Source organism: Mustela lutreola, chromosome 9, assembly GCF_030435805.1.
Source record: "Mustela lutreola isolate mMusLut2 chromosome 9, mMusLut2.pri, whole genome shotgun sequence".
Lineage (NCBI taxonomy): Eukaryota > Metazoa > Chordata > Mammalia > Carnivora > Mustelidae > Mustela > Mustela lutreola.
In genome coordinates this window covers 48,337,977-48,358,202 of record NC_081298.1, presented here as the reverse complement: position 1 = coordinate 48,358,202, position 20,226 = coordinate 48,337,977, and the positions used below count along the sequence as shown (strand labels likewise).

The following is a 20,226-nucleotide window of genomic DNA, read 5'->3' as shown; positions in this document are numbered from 1 at the left end:
CAAAATCTCTAAAAATTAAAAAAATATATAGAAGAAAAAGAAAGTGGGAGTTTTGTCCCAGTCCCCACTGTGTCTCCAGAGCCCTGAAAGTGAGTACAAGTTCCAGGTGCTCCAGCTTTGTAACAGGTGTAGGATTCAGGGACCTTGCCCTGCCTATCCTTGTGGCTTGGGGTGGTCCTACCTGCTTCTTTCCTGGAGTCTGTATATTGAAGGAGCAGGGAAGCCGGTCTCTGAATCATCAGTGTCACCTGAGGTAGGACCCTGGGTAAAGCCCTGACAGAGCCAGAGGTAAAGGCAGGGGGTTACTAGAGTCAAGGTTAGCTGCCTTGTCAGGCCCAAGTTCCCAGAGAGAAAAAGAGGCCCAGCCAGTGGCTCAGTCTCAGGAGAGCTCCTTCTTCCCCCAACATGTAAGTCTAGTGTTGACACTGTTGCCCTAGTCCTGACCTGTTAACCTCAGTCTCCACGTCAAGGCCTGCAACTGGGAAAAGAGCTATGCTGGTTATCAAACCCTCTGTGGCCACTTCTTCATCTATCAGGAGACAATGGACACTTCCCTAAACTTTCCCAAGGTGTCAGAGTCATGGTATAGCCTGGGCTCAGGACTGAACACAAAGTAACAATAAAGTTACTCCTATGGAGGCAAGAGGAAGGAGAAAGGGATCTGGGACCTGGGGGAGTGGGAGATGGAGAATGACATATGCAGAGAGCTATCTCAGCAGCCTGCAGTCCTTGCCCTGTGTGTGAGCCTCAGCATGACCCCATTCCAGATAACCACTCTGGTCCCTGATGCTCCAACTCCCCTCAGATCCTAATACCTGACATGGGATGCAGACCTGGATTTCTCCCTGGCCCTGGTGTAACCCAGGAAGGGAGCACGTCTTGCTTAGAAGCTACACTTTTGAGTATTTTTTTCAAAATTTCTCATGACCAAAGGGAAAATGAGGACATAGTGACCAAGTCAATGCTTCTATCATCTGTGTATCTTCTAAAAAGCACAATTTCTGCAGAAGTGGGTGGGGGCAGGATAACTTCTAATAGGCAGCTGGTCCCCCAAGTGGCCTAAGCTACAGGCTTGGGCCCAATGAGACTTTGAACTTTGGAAGGAAATGGGCCAATACTGAAGATACCTCAGAGGCTATACATCCACACATTCCAGTCCTCTTCAGGCTCATGTATGACACTGCCAACAGTGGGCAAATAAAAACTCAAAAAACTGGGGCACCTGGACAACTCAGTTGGTTAAGCATCTGCAGTTACTCATCTGTCTTTGGCTCAGGTCATGATCTTAAAAGAGTCCTGGGATTGAGCCCGTTGGGCTCCCTCTCCTTCTACGCCCTGCTTCTCCCTCTCCTTCTACTCCCTGCTTGTGCTCTCCCTCTCTCTCCTAATAAATAAATAAAACCTTAAAAAAACCTCATTAGTCAATATAACTGTTTTGATACTGATTCTTCATTCTGACTAACTCAGTGCCTCAGAAGGGCCCAGACAGCTTTGGAGAATTAAACACAAAGCAATATCCCACTAGTACTAGACAGCTGACTTTGGGTGTAGTTAGTAAAGTTTAGTTTGGCCCAGATGCTTGTAGCTATTATGAATACAATGGAAACAACCAGCCTAGGGTTTCTGAATGTGTTAGATCCCTCCAGGTGTGCAACCATATTGTCAGTGTTCAAAGGAGAAAGCCCTGCTCTAGCGGCTGTTCATGGGACCAGATGGGGCTGGCCAACTCCAGCTACAGAACAAGAGATCAAAGCCTTTGGCAGTGGTTGGCAGCTGAAGGGCAGAGGTGGGCAGAGAAGTGAAAGCTACAGGTGCTGCAGGCATAGGGATCCCCATCCCAAGGTGGGAGGGACAATGTGATACGAATTGCTCTGCCTGTGTCCCTAGAACTCTATGATCACATGGAGGAGGGAGGCCTGGCATGCCTTCCCCAGAACATTGTTGTTGGCTGAGGTGACAAAATGTAATTGTGTCCTATTGACTGACCCCCACAAGGGATGCCCCCACATGGTCCCAGGCTGCCCTTCATAGTAGACCTGGGCTCCACTATGAGGTTGCTTCCTCCAGAAACTCACCTTGAGACAATAATTCAAGTGCAAGTGGTTTATGCGGAGGTGATTGTAGAAAATACCAGAAAAACAGTGAGGAAGTAGGAATAAGAGTGAGCAGACTAACAATTTGGGAGATTAGGGCTTCTTCTTGGACACATTTCAGAAACTAGACATGTCTCAGTTTTACCTCCCAAGGGTCAAGAGACTGGGGCATTCCCTCCCAGCACCCCAGCCACCTCACATAGGTGAAGAGAAAGCCTTCAAGCAGAGTGGCTCAGGTACAGAGAGAGGTTACTTGTCAGCCAGGTGACCTCTGAGTTTTACCATCACACAGAATGTCCCTGTGCTACTGTTGACACTGTGCTGGCTGGCCTTGATCTGCACATCAGTGCTGTAGTTTCCATACCCAAGTTTCAGAAAGTGCCTCTTTCTGCTCATGTTAACCATCTTCATCATCTTATCCCCACTTCTGCACACATACATGCACACACATATATACACATGTGCACACACACACAGTGGTAGCCACCCTCACAGATGGCATCCATTGGTCCTCATATCCTGGTCATCATACCCTTAAAGAGTCCCCTCCCACACTGAACAACAGCTATTGGGACCAATAACACAAGGAAGAGGTGATGGTGTGTGACATCTGAAGGTAGGTCACAAAGGGCAGTATGGCTTCCATCTTAGTCTCTCAGAACATTCTATCTGGAGGAAGCCATACCAAGCTCACAGTGACTCTGTGGGAAGGCCGACATGGAGAACAGAGATCTCCTGTCAATGGCCAACACCAACATGCAGGCTTTAGTGTGAGCCACCTCGGAAGTGGATTCTCCAGAGCCAAACTATCCCTCTGATGAAGACAGTGCAGTCAATGTCTGAGTATAACCTCAAGGGACAATGACATCTGGAACAGCCCCACCAAGACTCCTTCAGATCCCTGACCCACACACACCATGAGAGATAGAAATTGCTTAAGCCATTAAGGACAGAAGGATTAGTTACGCAGTATTAACTAATGCATCCCACTGTGCGCACGCGCACGCACACACACACACACACACACACACATTCATGCACAAAGCAGCTTACTATCCATGAGCCATCAATCACCCTTGCATTGTTTCTGCTTCACTTCAAAACCAAAAGTGCACTCTAGATCCACACATGACCCAACTATCTTCCATTTGGACCAGCTGTCTAAAATTGTTTCTAAGCCAATGGGCTGTGTCTTCCCTGGAGTCCCAGGTAGGGAGATTTTGGTGGAAATCCAGGGAAGGAACACTCTCAAGGGAGCTAGACCCTCAGAATCTTGCCAAAACAACTCAACAGCTCAAAATAGTCAAGGATTGGGTCCTCCAGTTAGTTCTCTAGAACAGCTGCCAGTGAAAAGTAATTTGTGCTTAGAGTTCAATGAGATCTGGAAACAGGTGTACACTCTCTTCCATCTACTGGTAGCAGATTGTCCTGCTAGTAAATGAATGGGTCAACTAGAAGAGGCTGACAACACAGTAAAAAGGCATCATGTTCTCAGTATCAGACCCTGAAGTGCATACAAAAAAGCACAAAGGCCACAAAAGTGAAGTCATTGGGTCAGCTTATTTAAATGATTTACAAGCGTATTTGCTTCTTTAAAATGGAAGTGAAAGCAGTGGAATATGCTAGAAGGTAATTAGACCTCTTCACATTGTTTCTTCAGCGTAGTGAATTCAAATTTCCAAGGTTTTGTTGCAACAATAAAGGTGCAAAGAAACATCTAAAAGAGATGAAAAAGAATAATCAGTTTGTAAGAAAGAAAAATGAAAAACAAACAGAAGTTTCTATTTCTAGGTGCCAGAATTTGGCTTCAGGGTGGCTAAAGGCAGCCTGAGCCAGCCATGCCACTGCAGTTCCTGGAGCCCTTAGACTTGAGACCGGATGGCAGAGAAGCCAGTCTCACTCACCAGGATGGACCCCTGCCAATTCACCTGTGATCTGAAGTCATTGTGAGCGGTAGGAGCCCACAAACTGATTATTCTCAGCAATGCTCATCTCTAGCTCTGGCCCTCATCCAGCCACTGACTCCCCTGCAGCCTACTGAGACTCCACCTGGAGGGCCCAGGGAGTCCTTACCAGAAGAGGCAAGAATAGTACAGGTTCCTGAATGTCTTGGTGGGGGAGGGCAAGCTCTGGACCGGAGACTAGAAGCAAAACTTGCAGCCAGGGAACCGAGGGAACATATAGAGCTCTTTCCCAGGGCCTGCAGAATGAGCACGGTTTCAGGCTTCTGGTGTGGGATGAGTTCACTTATATGCCTATTCTCACTCCTAAAGATTTTATTCAGTTAGAATAAAAATGTAAATGAAGAATACCTCCAATACATCAGTGGAAACATGAATGGCAACATCAAACAGAATTGAAGTTGTGTAAGATACAAATATAGAGGGATCAGCCTGAGGAAGAAAATAAGACCAAGCTACCAACAATCCAGACAGGCCATTGGAGAACTAAGGCCAGTCAAGAAATTCATTCTGGCTAGAAGGGTGTCTGGGATGGGTTCAGGTGCTTCTTGGCAGTAGTAGGAATGGAAGGGAGTGGGTTTATCAGAGGGTAGACTAATTGCTTAACTTCTGCATCAGCCAAAGGAAACAATCAGGAAACAGGAATTGAAAACCCAATTATCAGAATCAATCCTGGAGGACATGTGAACAATGTATATTAAAAATCTTTAAGAAGTGAAAAAATATTGAGTAATTTAACATCCAGAAACTTTGCCCACAAGGAAACAATAATCACACAAATAGAAACAAAGAACAATATTTATTAAAGCACTGCTCGTAATAACTAAAAGTTAGGAAAACTTAACCAATTCTGAGGGATGGACTAAAGTAAAATGTGGAACACAATCAAATGAAATCATAGTTTCACTATATAGTGCTCTCATATAATTTTAGAGTTTGGGAAATTCTTAAAATTTATTGTTAAATGAAAATCTAGGTTATGCAACAGTATAGAGTATGATTTCAACAACACAAGTGTACAAATATAAAATATAGAAAAGTTAGTATAAATAACAATGTATTGACAGTGGTAAACTTTACATAATGGTATTTATAGTTGATTTTAAGTGACTTAATACTTTTGAAAGTTCCAAATTTTCTACATGAGATGAATCTAATAACTATTTAAAATCATATCAAGTTTTAAACTTGGATTCCAAGGAGCTCAAATGTTTGCCTTTTCTTCCTTCCTAAATCCAAATAAATAACTAAAGAAAGCATATGGGGTCAAATCTATAGGATCTCTGAAATGCAAGACAGAAAGGATTCTCCTCTTGATAAGAAGTGGATGTAATCAAGGTGACAAAGTCTACTGAATTACAGATGCTCCATGTAGAAGATGAGAGCATTAGAGAAAACCAAGAGAGAGAACTACCTCCAAACCCCACAAAACTTGAAGTCATCCTCAACTCTTCTCCACTTACTCTCCATGGCCAATCCATCAGCAAATTCCAGTTAAGCCTTTCACAAATATCCAGAACTGAGTACCTCCACCATCCTAACCAACATCATCTCTCACTTGTGGTATTCCATTAGACTCCTGATAGCCTCCTATTGATCTTGTTGCCTCCACCCCTGCCCCCATGCTGGCTTTTTCCCATGTGTCTCTCCATGTCAGCATTCCTTCTATTACTAATGTGTCTTGAAAGACCAGTGACCTCAATGGGCTGGACCAATGGGCACCCTTACCCTATAGCCTCTACAGTCTGTTTCAATGGGCTTTCTGCCCTCTTACTTCTATAGATCACATCCATAGTCACCCTCTGGTTTGAAGTTGAGTTTGGCCAAGGGTAGATAGAGGCAGGAAATAGGAAGCATGAGATGTTGAGGTCAGGTGGTTCCAGTGGCTTGGCTGTGGCTCCTCAAAGGAGCCCTCCAGTTGGTTGTTCCAGGAAAAAAAAAAAAAAAAAAGCAAGGCATAGAGATGAAAACCTGGATGATTACTAGGGATATTAAAGTATTTCAAACTCCTTAGAAATCAGAGATCAACCAAATGAAATGGTGGGGAGATCACCTTTCACATACTTCAAAATGAAAATATTTAAGATTTAACCCCAAGTGCTGAGGGAAAATAAACAACCATATACACCACTGAAGGAAGGTGTGCTGGTTCTACCACTGTGGAGAGTAAAACTGAGGTTACAAGTATGTGTGGTGGCCCCACCAGCGCTGAAGCTGCACAAGTGGCTGAATGGTGGTCCCACTCCCTGGGGTGTCCCAAGGAGAGCCCCAAACCTGCTCGGTCAGCATGCATCCTGTCACTGCTGCATTATGGTTAAAGTGAAATTTTAAGATGACCACAAGTAGATAGAAGGTCAAAAATGATGCAATACAGTCATATAAGAGCTTAATATGTAGTAACAAAACCAATTTAGCTGATTTATATACACATTAAGTGACCCAAGAAACCATTTAACATAAATAAACAATAACAGATTGTACCAACATCATAAATTTCAAAACATGTTGAGTGGAAAAGAAAATAAGAGAAAGTTCTAAAATTTCTGTACATTTTAAAAAACACACAAAACTCTGCATACATGGATTAATTTATTTTTAATGGATAGGAACACTTCTCAACAACTTGAGTGTGTATCTTAGAAAGGAGGGGGTGGAATGCATATTTAATATTTTACTGGTTGAAATAAACATTTTAAATTAATGAAATAAAATGACAATAGTTATAAAATCAAGCACATGGGTATATGATATATCATTCTTAGTATCTACTAGAATTTTTTAAATGTTACTTAATTGAAAACTAGTCCTAGTAACTTAAAATAATAGCTTACTCTCTAGATGTAGCCATCCTCTTGCATTTGGTGCTCTGCTGTGGAGCCTACTATCCATTAGAATATGAAGATGCATTTTATTTGCACATGTCTGGGCAATTTTAAGGAATCATTAATCTGCCATTATTTTTGCTTAGCCATGTGTCATGCCAGCTTTAGGTATATACCAAATAGGTGAAGGAAATACAAAAGACAGAGACACTTGTGTATGTACCTTCAACCATGAAAAAGAAAAACTGGAAGTAACTTCTATGAAAAGATCGTCAAGGCAAATCTGTCCAGCAAAATCCAGCTCAGCTTGCAGATCAGTGAGAAATAATGAACAGTTGTTGCTTTAAGCCACCAAGTGTCTATGTGCGTGTGTGTGTTGGCAGAGGAGAAAGATATCAGCAAAAACTTATAGAAACAGTGTGCTATGTCTAGAACCTGGCTGTCCCTGGTCCTGAATATGATCAGAATATGGTTTAAGACAAACCCTCAACTCTGTGGTCAACTAATCTTTGACAAATCAGAAAAAAATATCCAATGGAAAAGGGACAGTCCCTTCAATAAGTGGTGCTGAGGAAATTGGGCAGCTGTATAGAGAAAAATGAAACTGGACCATTTTATACCATACACAAAGATAAACTCAAAATGGATGAAAAATTTCAATGTGAGGCAGGAATCCACCAAAATCCTAGAGGAGAACATAGGCAGTTACCTTTTCGACATCCGCCACATAACTTCTTTCAAGACACATCTTTTTTTTTTTTTTTTAAGATTTTAATTTTTATTTATTTATTTGACAGAGAGAAATCACAAGTAGACGGAGAGGCAGGCAGAGAGAGAGAGAGGGAAGCAGGCTCCCCGCAGAGCAGAAAGCCCGATGTGGGACTTGATCCCAGGACCCTGAGATCATGAACTGAGCCGAAGGCAGCGTCTTAACCCACTGAGCCACCCAGGTGCCCTCAAGACACATCTTCAAAGGCAAGGGAAACAAAAGCAAAAATGAACTTTTAGGACTTCATCAAGATAAAAAGCTTCTGCACAGCAAAGGAAACAGTCAACAAAACTAAGAGGCAGCCCATGGAATGGGAGAAGATATTTGCAAATGATATTACAAGTAAAGGGTTGATATTCAAGATCTATAAAGAAACCCTCAAACTCAACACTTAAAAAACTAATAACCCAGTCAAGAAGTGGGCAGAAGACATGAACAGACACTTCTCCAAAGAAGACATACAAATGGCTAACAGACACATGAAAAAATGTTCATCATCACTAGCCATCAGGGAGATTCAAATCAAAACCACAATTTGATACCACCTTACACCAGTTAAAATTGCAAAAATTAACAAGACAGGAAACAACAAATGTTGAAAAGAATGTGGAGAAAAGGGAACCCTGTTGCACTGTTGATGGGAATGCAAGCTGGGACAGCCACCCTGGAAAACAGGAAGGAGGTTCCTTGAGATGTTAAGAATAGAGCTGCCCTATGACCCAACAATTGCACTACTGGATATTTACCCCAAAGATACAGATGTAGTGGAAATAAGGGGCACATGCACCCCAATGTTCATAGCAGCAATGTTCAAAATAGCCAAACTGTGGAAGGAGCCAAGATGCCCTTCAACAGAAGATGTGGTCCACATACACAATGGAATATTATTCAGCCATCAGAAAAGATGAATACCCACCATTTGCATCGACATGGGTGGAACTTGTGGGGATTATGTTAAGTGAAATAGGTCAAACAGAGAAAGAAAATTATCATACGGTTTCACTCATATGTGAAATGTAAGCAATAGCACAGAGGACCATAAGGAAAGGGATGGAAATCCAAAGTGGGAGATGGAAATCAGAGAGGGAGATGAACCTTGAGAAACTACAGACCCTGAAAAACAATCTGAGGGTTTCAGGGGGAGGAGGGTGGGGGAGGAGGGGGGAACAGAATGATGGTATTGAGGAGGACACCTGCTTTGATTAGCACTGGGTGTTACACTTAACTAATGAATCACTGAACACTGCATCAAGGACTAATTATGTACTATACAGTGGCTAACTGAACACAATAATTTGAAAAAAGCTAAGTTTTCTTTACAATGCTTCAGTGCTATGGAATTTACAATAATAAAACTGTCTTTCCACAAAGAAGAAGAAGGAGGAGGAGAAGGAGAAGGAGAGGAAGAAGAAAACTAGACAATCAAAGCAGAATTGGTCCTATCGGTTTTCTCTGTCTGGTACACAGACCTGGCCAAGCCCATACCTTTTTCATTTGGGGATCCTGTTGTAACAAGCAGTTTTCATTTTCTCCTGAAATTTTCTTGCACATTGTTCGGGCAATTTTGACTTCAAGAAAGTAGTCCAAACTGTCTGTGACCTGTCAAAGAGTAATTTAAAAATTACATATCATAGCGGCACCTGGGTAGCTCAGTTAGTGAAGTATCTCCCTTAGTCTCAGGTCATGATCCTTGGGTCCCGGGATCAAGCCCCATGTTGGGCTCCCTGCTCAGCTGGGAGTCTGCATCTCCCTCTCCCTTTGCCCCTCTTCCTCTCTTGTGTTCTCTCTCCCCCTCTCTCAAAATAATGAATAAAATCTTTTAAAAAATAAAAATTAGATATCATAAGTGAATATATGATACCAAGTGTCATCTCTGATAAGAAACATGTCATTGACTGCTTAGGGCAAAGAATGTACACCTCCTTCTCTTCCTCTTACATTTTCCATGTCAGAAATTTGGGGATAACTGGAGGGGGAGGGGTCCTTACCATAATCTTGCTCCCTCTGTCTCTCTTATCATGGTATTGAATGTTAAATAATGACGACTACCCCCAAGATAAAGCAAGAAAACTATTCCCCAAACAATGTTTTCCTGGGAAAGGTAATGGTTTTCTTATTGGAGTTTGGAAAATAAACAGCAGAGTCTATAACATCTTCATACATCATCAATAGATATTGGAAGAAGAAGACAAGACATCCCAGAACTGAAATTTCCTTGGAGGATACTGCTTCTCTAGTCTCCTTGGCAATTTTAGCAATTAAACCCTATTGCACATGATGCACCCTCCCAAGTCCCTGATTTCAGGGCCTCTTCCTTTCCCATGCAGAGCCCCCCACCAGCCCTGGTGTTCCAGAGAGCCCTATGGGGAAATGGAGATACCACAATGGCAAATGGAGACTCTTATTATTTAAAAATGAGAACAAGGTAATGTTTTACAAAACTTAAGGGAGAGAATGTATTAAAGAAAATGACCAAGTTAAACACAATAACTGATCCTAGAAGAGTAAGAGATCATTTTGAAAATGCAGTAAACTCTTTGGACATTCTAGAGAAGTTGCCTGGGTATTGAATGGAATGGTAGGGGTTGGCAGAATTGTAAGTATGGTTTATTGAATATCATGTATACTCTAAAATTTTTCAGTTATATGTGTAAGTGTAAGGACAGCCAACTGCTTCTGGGGGTGCCTTCAGGAAATAACAAGTCAGATTGGAAATGCAAGAAATTGGGTCTTCGCTTCCATTTTTCAACTCAGTGACTTTCAGACGTACTCCTAGAATATTTTTAATGACTGGATAACAAGTTTCTCAACCTCAGCACTATTGACATGTAAGTCTTTGTGGTAGGGGCTGCCCTGAGCACTGCAGGGTACTTAGCAGCGTCCCTGGTCTCTGCACTCTAAGTGTCAGCAGCGATAACCAAAAAGCTCCGGTTGTGATAACCAAAAAGCCTTCCAGGTATTGCCCCAAATCCCCTGCCTAGCAAAATCTATACCCATTTGAGAGCCCTTGCTTTATGTTTGACTGATATTTCCAAGTTAAAATCACCATAAAACCAAACTGCTCTGAGTCATCCTCAACAACCCACCAACTGACAACCAGCCCTAGCTTGTTCCCTGATTGCCCAGAAAAGGGAAGAGGATAAGGGTCCTGGCTGCTGAGGCAGCCCTTCACTGTCTTCACAGACAGGTCTCTGATTCTCCTGACCTTCCATGACCTCTTTCATCTGGCTGCAATATCCTACCACTTGCACTCCACCCATATTACTCAGGCAGTAACAGGTGCTCATTCACAACAGGCAACCTGGGTTTAAATCTTGGCTCTTCTACGTACGAGCTGTGTGTCCCTGGACAAAATACTAAACCCGTCTGTGCCTATTTTCTCTTTAAAGTGGAAGAAAATAGTTCCTGTATAATGAGTTACAAGATCTGAATGAGCATATGAAAAGCAACCAGGTCTGGCACAAAGTACACTGTATATACAGTTGACCCTTGAACAATGTGGGACTTATAGGCACAATCAAAAAACCAAGTGGAACTTTGGACTCCTCAAAAACTTACTAATAGCCTACCGTTGACCAGAAGGCTCACCAATAACATAAACAGTCAACTAACACATATTTTTTGTATCATATATATTATATACTGTGTTCTTGAACTAAATTAAGCTAGAGAAAAGAAAAAATTATTAAGAAACTTATAAGGAAGAGAAAATACGTTTATAGCACTGCATTGTATTTCTTGAAAGAAATTAGCATATAATCAGACCCACAGTGCTTTTTTTTTTTACCATCATTCCCCTTGCACAGAATCTGCAGCAGAGCCTCGGTCAACTACGAAAAAGAACAGGTAGCTGCAAACTTTTTCTTTAAGGACTGGAGAGTAAATATTTTAGGCTTAGAACACACAATAATGTCAGTACTGCAGAAGAGTAGTCCTAGACTGCACTCAAACAATGCAGGTGACAATGTTCTAATAAAACTTTATTTATAGACATGGAAATTTAAATTTTATGTAATTTTTCATGTCACGAAATATTCCTTTTTTGTTTCTTATAACTATTCTTATAACTAGTTCATGGGGCATATGAAATAAGCAGCAAGCCAGACTTGGCTACAGGCTATAATTGTCTAACTCCTGATATAGATCTTTGTACTTTAAAGTTAAATCAACCAATAAGATATAGCTGCTCTCTTTATATAGAGCCTGTGTGTGTTACTAATTTTAATCTGAATTATCACCAAGAATTTTTCTTTTTGCTTTTGTTTTGTTTTGAGTTAATTTTGTTTGGTGGGGATGTTTCATTCTTCCTTACCTTTTTTTTCAGTGTGTTTTCCACTGGTATGTCAATGGAAGGTCAAGGAATTTTAAATACTTCTGTTCTAGACTCTTTTTGAATCTGTTTCTACCTGATTCTTTTGAATTCTTACCTGCATTCAAGTGTTTACAGTGAGCTGAGAAATAAAATGTGCATTCATGAAAAAACTAGCACACAGTACAAAATGATGTATAAGTTTTGAGACATGAGAATTCAGTGTACTTTTGATTAAGTGAAGCAGAACCATCTATTTGTGAAACTGAAAAATTGTAGATAAAGAAAAGTCCATGAAAGTGGAATAGTTCACTATCAATTAGTTCACTGCATATAAATGAGCTCCCAAGGCAGTTGATATTTACTTTATTTTAAATTTAACTACTTTTTAGTTTTAACTAATTTATCTAATATTTAACTTGGCCACCAGTGGTGACACACATCCTGGCCCCAGGTGTCCACTACTCAAGAAACACAAACAACATAGCCAGGACCACACATACAAAAAGGAGGGAGCCAAGGCCCATTGAGTGTGGAGGATGGTAAAGGGACCAAATGTCCCAGCCTCACAGGGACATGAAGCTGCCAAATGAGCTTTCTCTCCTAACCCTATTAAGAAAACAGGAACCTGAGCAGGTTCCTGATGACCTGCAGGTATGGACAACAAAGGTTAGAAGGCAGAGGATGGAGAGGAGACAGGGCTAGTGAAGGAGGAAGAGGAGCACAAAGACTGTCCGTGTACTGCATGTCACTCCAATGTTGCCGGGTAGTCCCATTCCCCATTAGCCCCTCCCTCTTCCCTTCCTTAAACTCCATCCAGACTGACTGGTTGAACCCCCATTCCTTTTGTGCACCTACTGATTCCTCTCCAAGTTCCCCCCAAACCACATATTTCTTGGGATACAACATTGGTACAATGACCTCTTCTATGATACAGTCCATATTCCAGTTCCCCCAAACACATCTTTTACTGGTTTTTAATTTTTTTAATCCCAGAGATAATACAAGACCACATATTGAATTTAGTTGTCATGTTTCTTACACCTCCTTTAATCTGGAAGTTTCCCTGCTTTTTTCCCTATCTTTCATGACACTGATATTTTTAAGAGGTGTTACAGAATGCCCCATAATATGGATTTGTCTCATTGTTCTTCATGATAACCTATGGAGGGTGGATTTTAGACAGGGAATACCATGCACAGATGATGCTGTGTCCTTTCTATGACCTCACATCAGGGGCACATGATGTCAGTCTGTCCCATTGTTGGTAACAAGCATTTTGGTAAACAAGGCACTTGCCAAATTTCCTGATTGGTTTTACAATCTTTTCCCTGCATCAGTTTGTCCCCCACCACTCTCCCACCCAGTGGTTGCAGGACTCATTCATGACGTTTGCCTGAAGTAGTTATTGCCATGATGATTTCCTACTTACAAAGCTTTTACATATATAGGTAGGTTTTTTCTATAAACAAGAGCCTTCCCTTCCTTTTTTTTTTTTTTTTAAATAAAAGCTGGACTTGCACTTCCTTTGCTTTTTCTCTGTGTTATAATCCATATACTGACTCATTTTGATGATAACAGCCCAAATTCTCCCAGACTTGGCCCCTTCAACAACCCTTCTTGGACTCTCACCTATGCTTTCCAATATGATTGTAATCAATTTTAAGTTATTTTAATGGCTACTTTATGTTTTGTCCCAGAATGATAAAGGATAAAGTGTAACTAACTTTCCTCCCAAAACCCCTAAAATAAAATTAATATATATTTGACTAACAGTGTCTCTCAGCTGTTTTCCCCTCCCTGGGGTCTGTGCCCTTTGTGGATAATGGGCCCCTCCATGACTGCATCTTGGAAAGAAAGAGCAAAGAGAACATGCTCACCAACCTGTTCCTGGGATTTCAGGACCTTCACCACCTTGAAGGTGTACTTGTCTTTGCTGGCCTTGTTATACTCTTTCATGGCATGCCACAGTGCCTGCCGCACATAGACGTAAGTTTCCGGGATGTCTTGGAAATTCCTCACCACCTTCGATCTGCCCCAGGTGTGGACACCTCTGGGCACAAAGGTCACAGTGGCCACCAGGAGCAGCAGGCTCAGGCAGAGTCTGGCCATGGCACCTCAGCCAAGCGGGTATAAGCCTTGTTCCTTCTGTCCTTCCAGGACTGGGGCAGGACATGGGCTGGGCTGGCCCTGCTGCTTCTGCACCCCCCCAGTCTTCCTGACACTGCTAGGGGTAAAAAAGAGAGAACTTCTGTTAGCTTTGTGTCCTATGGGCTTCTCTCTCTCTCCTTCCCAAAAGAGAAGTGGAGTGAGAAATCGGCAATCACCATTCAGCACATGTTCCCATCTTGGCTGTTCTCTTCTGGAAGGAATGCACTCACACTCCTTTCCTTCCCCACCAAGTAACCCCTGCCTCCTGGCCTGCGAGGCCCCCGCACATCCAGCGCAGGTGCCTGTCTATATCAGGTCTCAGTGCACAGAAAGGCACAAGGACAGAAGCACTGCCTCAGGGACAACATGGGCCTCAAAACTCATCTTGTCTCCTCTTCGGGAGCATGGATGAAAATCCTCAGGGAAGCCTTTGGCTTCAAAACTGCCCCCCTTTGTCTCCCCCATTTCCAGTCAGGCTAAGTAGCAATCACACTGACATCTGTTTGTGGAGCATTATTGAGTCTTACCAGACCCTATAATAAGGATATCACATGTTTCTCTTCTTTAATTTAGAATTAATTTAATTAATTTAATTTAATTTAATTTTTCCCTTGGGGCCACATAATAAGTAGCCCATTTTACACAGGAGGGAAAATAGTTCTCACAAAGAGGTCAAGTAAATGCCTCAGGCTACCTGTCAGAGTTTTACCTCATTGCCTGAAACACACCTTCAGACCTATGGCAGTATAACTGATGAGTATCTGTAGATCACAGCTTTAATGTATATTTGCTGTTGGGGAGATTCCATTCGCCATAGAAAGTTAATCAAGATGTAGTTCATGAGACAGAGGCACAACAATTACTGTGTTAAGTACATGTAATTCAAAAGCAAATAGCCTGAGAGATATAGGGGCCAAAGGCAGGCCACCTCAAGAGGAGCCGCTTTGCCATGAAGATTATTTTGATTTAAAAAACAATCAAAACCCAGCAGATTCAGGAAAAGTTCTTTAGCTTTTCTCCTCCTCCAGCCGCCTACAAAGAATTTAGGTAGAGGACCTGCTCCAGGAAGAGAACTCCTGGACAACTACATTATACTACAGACAACTACATTATACTATCAGTAAGGTATGGTAGAGAGGTCCTACCTACAACAGCAAGCACTGTTAGATCAAAGTCCTCTCTGTACCCCATTGTTTCCATAGGGCCAATAAGCATTTGTTTACCAAACATCAATTCTTTTTTTTTTCTAAGATTTTATTTATTTATTTGACAGAGAGAGAGAGATCACAAGTAAGCTGAGAAGCAGACAGAGAAAAAGGGAGAAGCAGGCTCCCTGCTGAGCAGAGAGTCAGATGCGAGACTGGATCCCAGGACCCTAAGACCATGACCCCGAGCTGAAGGCAGAGGTGTAACCCACTGAGTCACCCAGGAGTCCCACAAACATTAATTATTTTTCTTTCTTCTTGAGGTTTACATTCCTCCCCTTTGAAGTCCCAAACCCCATACCATAGTCCTTTTCCTTAGTTCAGCATGACATGTATACCTCAGTTTGCCTGACTGTCTTTGGAATTTCCATGTCTGTGTGAATTCCCCATATGTATGAAATTAAATTTGATTTTTCTCCTGTTAATCTGTTGTGTATCAATTTGATTCTTAGTCTAGCTAGAAGGACCTTGAAGGGGGCACAAAATTTTTCCTCCCCCAAAGAGACAAAGGCAGAATCGTAAAGTTGTGTTCATTACAGACATGTGGTAAGTATAGCATGCCTAAGTTGAATAAGGAATGTGACAGCAGAACCGAGAGACATCTGATATCTATCAGATACTAAGTACACATGAGATACTCAGAAAACATAATATTCATAAGGTCTTATGTTAGCCACCCAACAATAATGCCATCCTGGCCCCATGTGTCCTCACCCCAGGAACCACCAACCCAATCCTCAACATGTCCAGCTGTGCTAAGCAGACTTCCCTGTGCGTCTCCTCAGGGCCAGTACGTGTTTCTGATCTGCTGCACAGGCTTTGCTCAAACCCCCACTGTGGGCGCCATAACCCCATCAACATGGAGACAGAGGCAGCAGAGAGCATGACAAGCCCAGGGTCTGGGCAACATGCTCTTTTTTTCTCCCCAGCTTGCCTCCATACCTGAAGTATGTAACTTGCTTCCTTTCCCTATCTAGCCTCTCACCTGATGGTTTGATGGTTTGCACCGACTTGATACACATAGGATTTAGTAGAGCAGCTAACTTTGGCCTGTGAGACCTTCTGCTCCATGATGTCTGAATGTGTTGCCCAGGGCACCCTTGGAGGCCACCCTGGTATTATAATCCCTCCCCACCTGGCACAGCCACACCCCAAACGCACCTCAGAACCAAGCTCTTCACAACACTCCTGCTTGGTGAGATGTGGCCTGGCTGTCCTTACCCAAAGGAGGTATCTTTCTCCTTCCTGAGGACTTGAGCTGTGACCAGCTCCACTCGTGGGCCACTCTCTGCCCAGCACGGTCAGTTCATGTCCCTGCACCTGGTCAGGGTGTTAGTCAGGCCTGAGTCAGGGGTCTTTCTGCCCTCTGGCTATACTCTCTGGCCAGGTGATCATATCTGTGGCCCCTTTGTGAGGTAAGCCTAGGCTGGGTTGCTGATGCTGCTCAAGTGTGGGCACATCTGACAGGTCTCTCAGCTCTCAGAGCCCCACAGGCTCAGCAAGACCAGCAGCTTCTGCCCTAATGTAGAAATCTCGTGTGTTTCATACCAGCTGGCTTTCTAAATTGGTGGGCTTAGGACTGAACCTTTAGGAAATGAAACTACCTAGTTTCTGTTGGCATTCTGTTATGTGACTCTGTAGTCCTAGAAGCAGGATGAGGCACCAAACTGCTAGACTCAGGGAATCTAGGACTGAGAAGCACTTGGGGAGGTGGTGCCTATGGCTGGCAGGGATTGCCCACAGAAACACCAAGCAGAAGGCATCATTTGACAGTGGCAGTCCTGGCATAACATACCTCTGTGGGATGAATGAATGAGTAGATCCCCACAGACCTACTAACAATATGTCCCCCCCCCCATTGTTAACCTTGTCCCAGATAAATATTCACAATTCTGCCTCCCTCCCCCTGTGAGGGTTCCCTCGCTTGGTGGTGGTTCTCAGGCCCCAAGCCAAGCTCCACTAAGGAGCAGGCTCCATCCCTCTCTGCAGAGAACCTGGCTGTGACAGGGAGCTCCCAGGAACTCAGAAACCTGGGGATTAATATTTGTCTTTCCAGAGTAAATTATAGATCAACATGAAGAGGATCATCCCTGAGAGCCATAAGGTAAAACTCCAAACAAGAAGACAAACTCTTGGGCCTGTGAAACCTGAGAGTTGCCTGGCTGAAGGCTCAGATGTTTGAGACAAAATTGTGTGCTCAGGCTGAGGAACACTTTCTAAACAGGTGTAAAACACAGACACCAAAATGGAAAAAAATAACTAATTTGGCCACACATTTTGTTGCGCACACACATGTGCACATCCAGGCAAAGTCAAGAATTGAATGAAAACACAGAATAATTTATTTGGAAAATATTTGGTGTTTGGTAGAGGACTCAATTCTCTGTTGTGGAAAAAGTTCTTTAAAATCCAAAAAAGAGGGCACCCAGGTGGCTCAGAGGGTTAGGCCTCTGCCTTCGGCTCAGGTCATGCTCTCAGGGTCCTGGGATCGAGACCTGCATCAGGCTCTCTGTTCAGCAGGAAGCTAGCTTCCCCCTCTCTCTCTGCCTATTTTTCTGCCTGCTTGTGATCTCTCTCTGTGTGTCAAATAAATAAATAAAGTCTTTAAAAAAATAAAATAAAATCCAAAAGAGAGAAAGATAAACTATGAGAGACTCTGGACTCCAGGAAACAAACCAAGGGTTACAGAAAAGGGGTGGGATGGGATAACAGGGTAATGGGTATTAAGGAGGGCACATGTTGTGATGAGCACTGGGTGTTATATGTAACTAATGAATCATTGAACACTACATCAAAAATCAATGATGCCCTATACACTGCCTAACTGAACATAGTAATAAAAAAAAATTCAAAAGAAAAAGACAAGTTCCTCCATTGTCTTGGCTCAAAGTGAGTCAGGAATTTGAGCAGACAGCACATCCCAAATGAATCCATTCCCCCTCTTGGCCACACATCAGTTGTTGGAAAACAACAGGCCTATGGTGAGAGCTCTCTCTCGCTGCCCCTGTTGATCCACCTTCTACCTGGTCCTGGTGTCCAGAGGAAATTGTACAGTGTAAAACAGAGAGATACTCACACCCTTCAATGTGAATTCCATAGGTCAGGACAGTAGCCCACTTTTGACACCACATCTTCTAAAGAAGATGGTCCTGGGAAATAAAAGGGAGTGGGGGAGTTGCTGAATGCTGTGATGGGTGTGGACCCACAGGTGAAAGGCTCCATGAAGCCAGAGCCCAAGGGCCTCCACTCCTCCATCCAAAATCTTCTCCTCCCAACCAATCACACTCTATCTACTTTGGGGTCACAGAAACAACAGATAACGATTGCTCCAGAAGCTATTACCACCCCAAAAGTCTTTCTTTTCACTCATGACTGCAGGCATCAGGATTTCAAGAAGGGCCCAGTGGGGTGCTTATCACCCAGGGTGTCCTCTGGATTCAGAGAGCAGCTAGGATGTACCTGGGCTTGTGGCTCATGTGTAGAGGGCCTTTTAAATAGCTTTATTAAAATCTAATTCCCGGGGGGAGTCAAGATGACAGAGAAGTAGCAGGCTGAGACTACTTCAGGTAGCAGGAGATCAGCTAGATAGCTTATCTAAAGATTGCAAACACCTACAAATCCAAATCCAACAGGAGATCAAGGAGAAAAAGAACAGCAATTCTAGAAACAGAAAATCAACCATTTTCTGAAAGGTAGGACTGGCGGAGAAGTGAATCCAAAGCGACGGGAAGATAGACCCTGGGGGGAAGGGCCAGCTCCCGGCAAGCGGCAGAGCTACGGAGCACAAAATCGGGACTTTTAAAAGTCTGTTCCGCTGACGGACATTGCTCCAGAGGCTAAACTGGGGTGAAGCCCATGTGGAGTCAGCATGGCATCAGGTCCAGCAGGGTCACAGAAGGATCGGGGGTGTCTGAGTGTCGCAGAGCTTTCAGGTATTAGAACAGGGAAGCTGGCTACAGAGACAGAGCTGAGGAGTGAGCTGACAGCTCGGGGTTTCCTTGAACCGGTCGCAGGCTCGGTGAGCTCGGAGGGCGGCCGGAGGCCAGGGAGATGGGAGTAAATGGACACTGTTCTCTGAGGCACACTGAGGAGTGGGACCCCGAGCTCTCAGCTCCTCCGGGCTGGAGACTGGGAGGCCGCCATCTTCATTCCCGCTTTCCGGAACTCTACGGAAAGCACTCAGGGAACAAAATCTCCTGAAAGCGAACCTGAGCAGATTACTCAGCCCGGCCCCTGGTAAGGGCAGTGCAATTCTGCCTGGGGCAAAGACACTTGAGAATCACTACAACAGGCTCCTCCCCCAGAAGATCAACAAGAAATCCAGCCAGGACCAAGTTCACCTACCAAGGAGTGCAGTTTCAACAACAAGGAGAGCAGCAGAATTCCAGAGGAGGAGAAAGCAAAGCACGGAACTCATGGCTTTCTCCCCATGAATCTTTAGTCTTGCAGTTAATTTAATTTTTTTTTCTTTTTCAATTTTTTTTCCTCTCTTCTTCTGCTAATTTTTTTTAACTTTTACCCTTTTTTTAAACATTTTTAAACTAGTTTATCTAATATATATATATATATATATATATATATATATATATACTTTTCTTTTTTATATTTTTTCTTTATTTGTTTTGTTTTTTTAATTGATTCTTTTTTTTTTTTTCTTTCTGAACCTCTTTTTATCCCCTTTCTCCCCCCTCACGATTTGGGATCTATTCTGATTAAGTTAAAGCATATTTTCCTGGGTCTTTGCAACCCTTTTAGTATTTTACTTGCTCCTTCATGTACTCTTATCTGGACAAAATGACAAGGCAGAAAAATTCACCACAAAAAAAAAAGAATAAGAGGCAGTACCAAAGGCTAGGGACCTAATAAATACAGACATTGGTAATATGTCAGATCTAGAGTTCAGAATGACAATTCTC

General features: G+C 43.0%; 1 protein-coding gene across 3 annotated transcripts; it reads right to left on the bottom strand.

Moving 5' to 3' along the window:
- Positions 1 to 3,588: 3,588 nt before the first annotated feature.
- LOC131808132 (cystatin-13-like) lies at positions 3,589 to 16,675 on the bottom strand. 3 transcript variants are annotated; one of them, XM_059134088.1, is made up of 4 exons: positions 16,472 to 16,675; positions 13,839 to 14,181; positions 9,131 to 9,244; positions 3,589 to 3,810 (listed from the first exon to the last, which is right to left on the bottom strand). In XM_059134088.1, exons 2-4 carry the CDS (start codon positions 14,064 to 14,066, stop codon positions 3,727 to 3,729), a joined length of 426 nt encoding a protein of 141 aa, XP_058990071.1. In that variant the 5' UTR covers positions 14,067 to 14,181; positions 16,472 to 16,675; the 3' UTR covers positions 3,589 to 3,726. The 3 variants fall into 3 exon arrangements, with proteins under 3 accessions (XP_058990071.1, XP_058990072.1, XP_058990073.1); XM_059134089.1 differs by having other exon boundaries at positions 13,839 to 14,178; XM_059134090.1 differs by having other exon boundaries at positions 16,532 to 16,675.
- Between the last annotated feature and the right edge of the window lie 3,551 nt (positions 16,676 to 20,226).

What these genes read in the sequence shown, in the direction of transcription:
- LOC131808132 (XM_059134088.1), bottom strand. Translation starts at nt 14,066, where the DNA reads ATGGCCAGACTCTGCCTGAGCCTGCTGCTCCTGGTGGCCACTGTGACC. An exon ending in TCCTGAAATCCCAGGAACAG is followed by an intron (nt 9,245 to 13,838) that starts GTTGGTGAGCAT and finishes ACTCTTTGACAG; the next exon opens with GTCACAGACAGTTTGGACTA. An exon ending in AGGATCCCCAAATGAAAAAG is followed by an intron (nt 3,811 to 9,130) that starts GTATGGGCTTGG and finishes CATCTCTTTTAG; the next exon opens with ATGTTTCTTTGCACCTTTAT.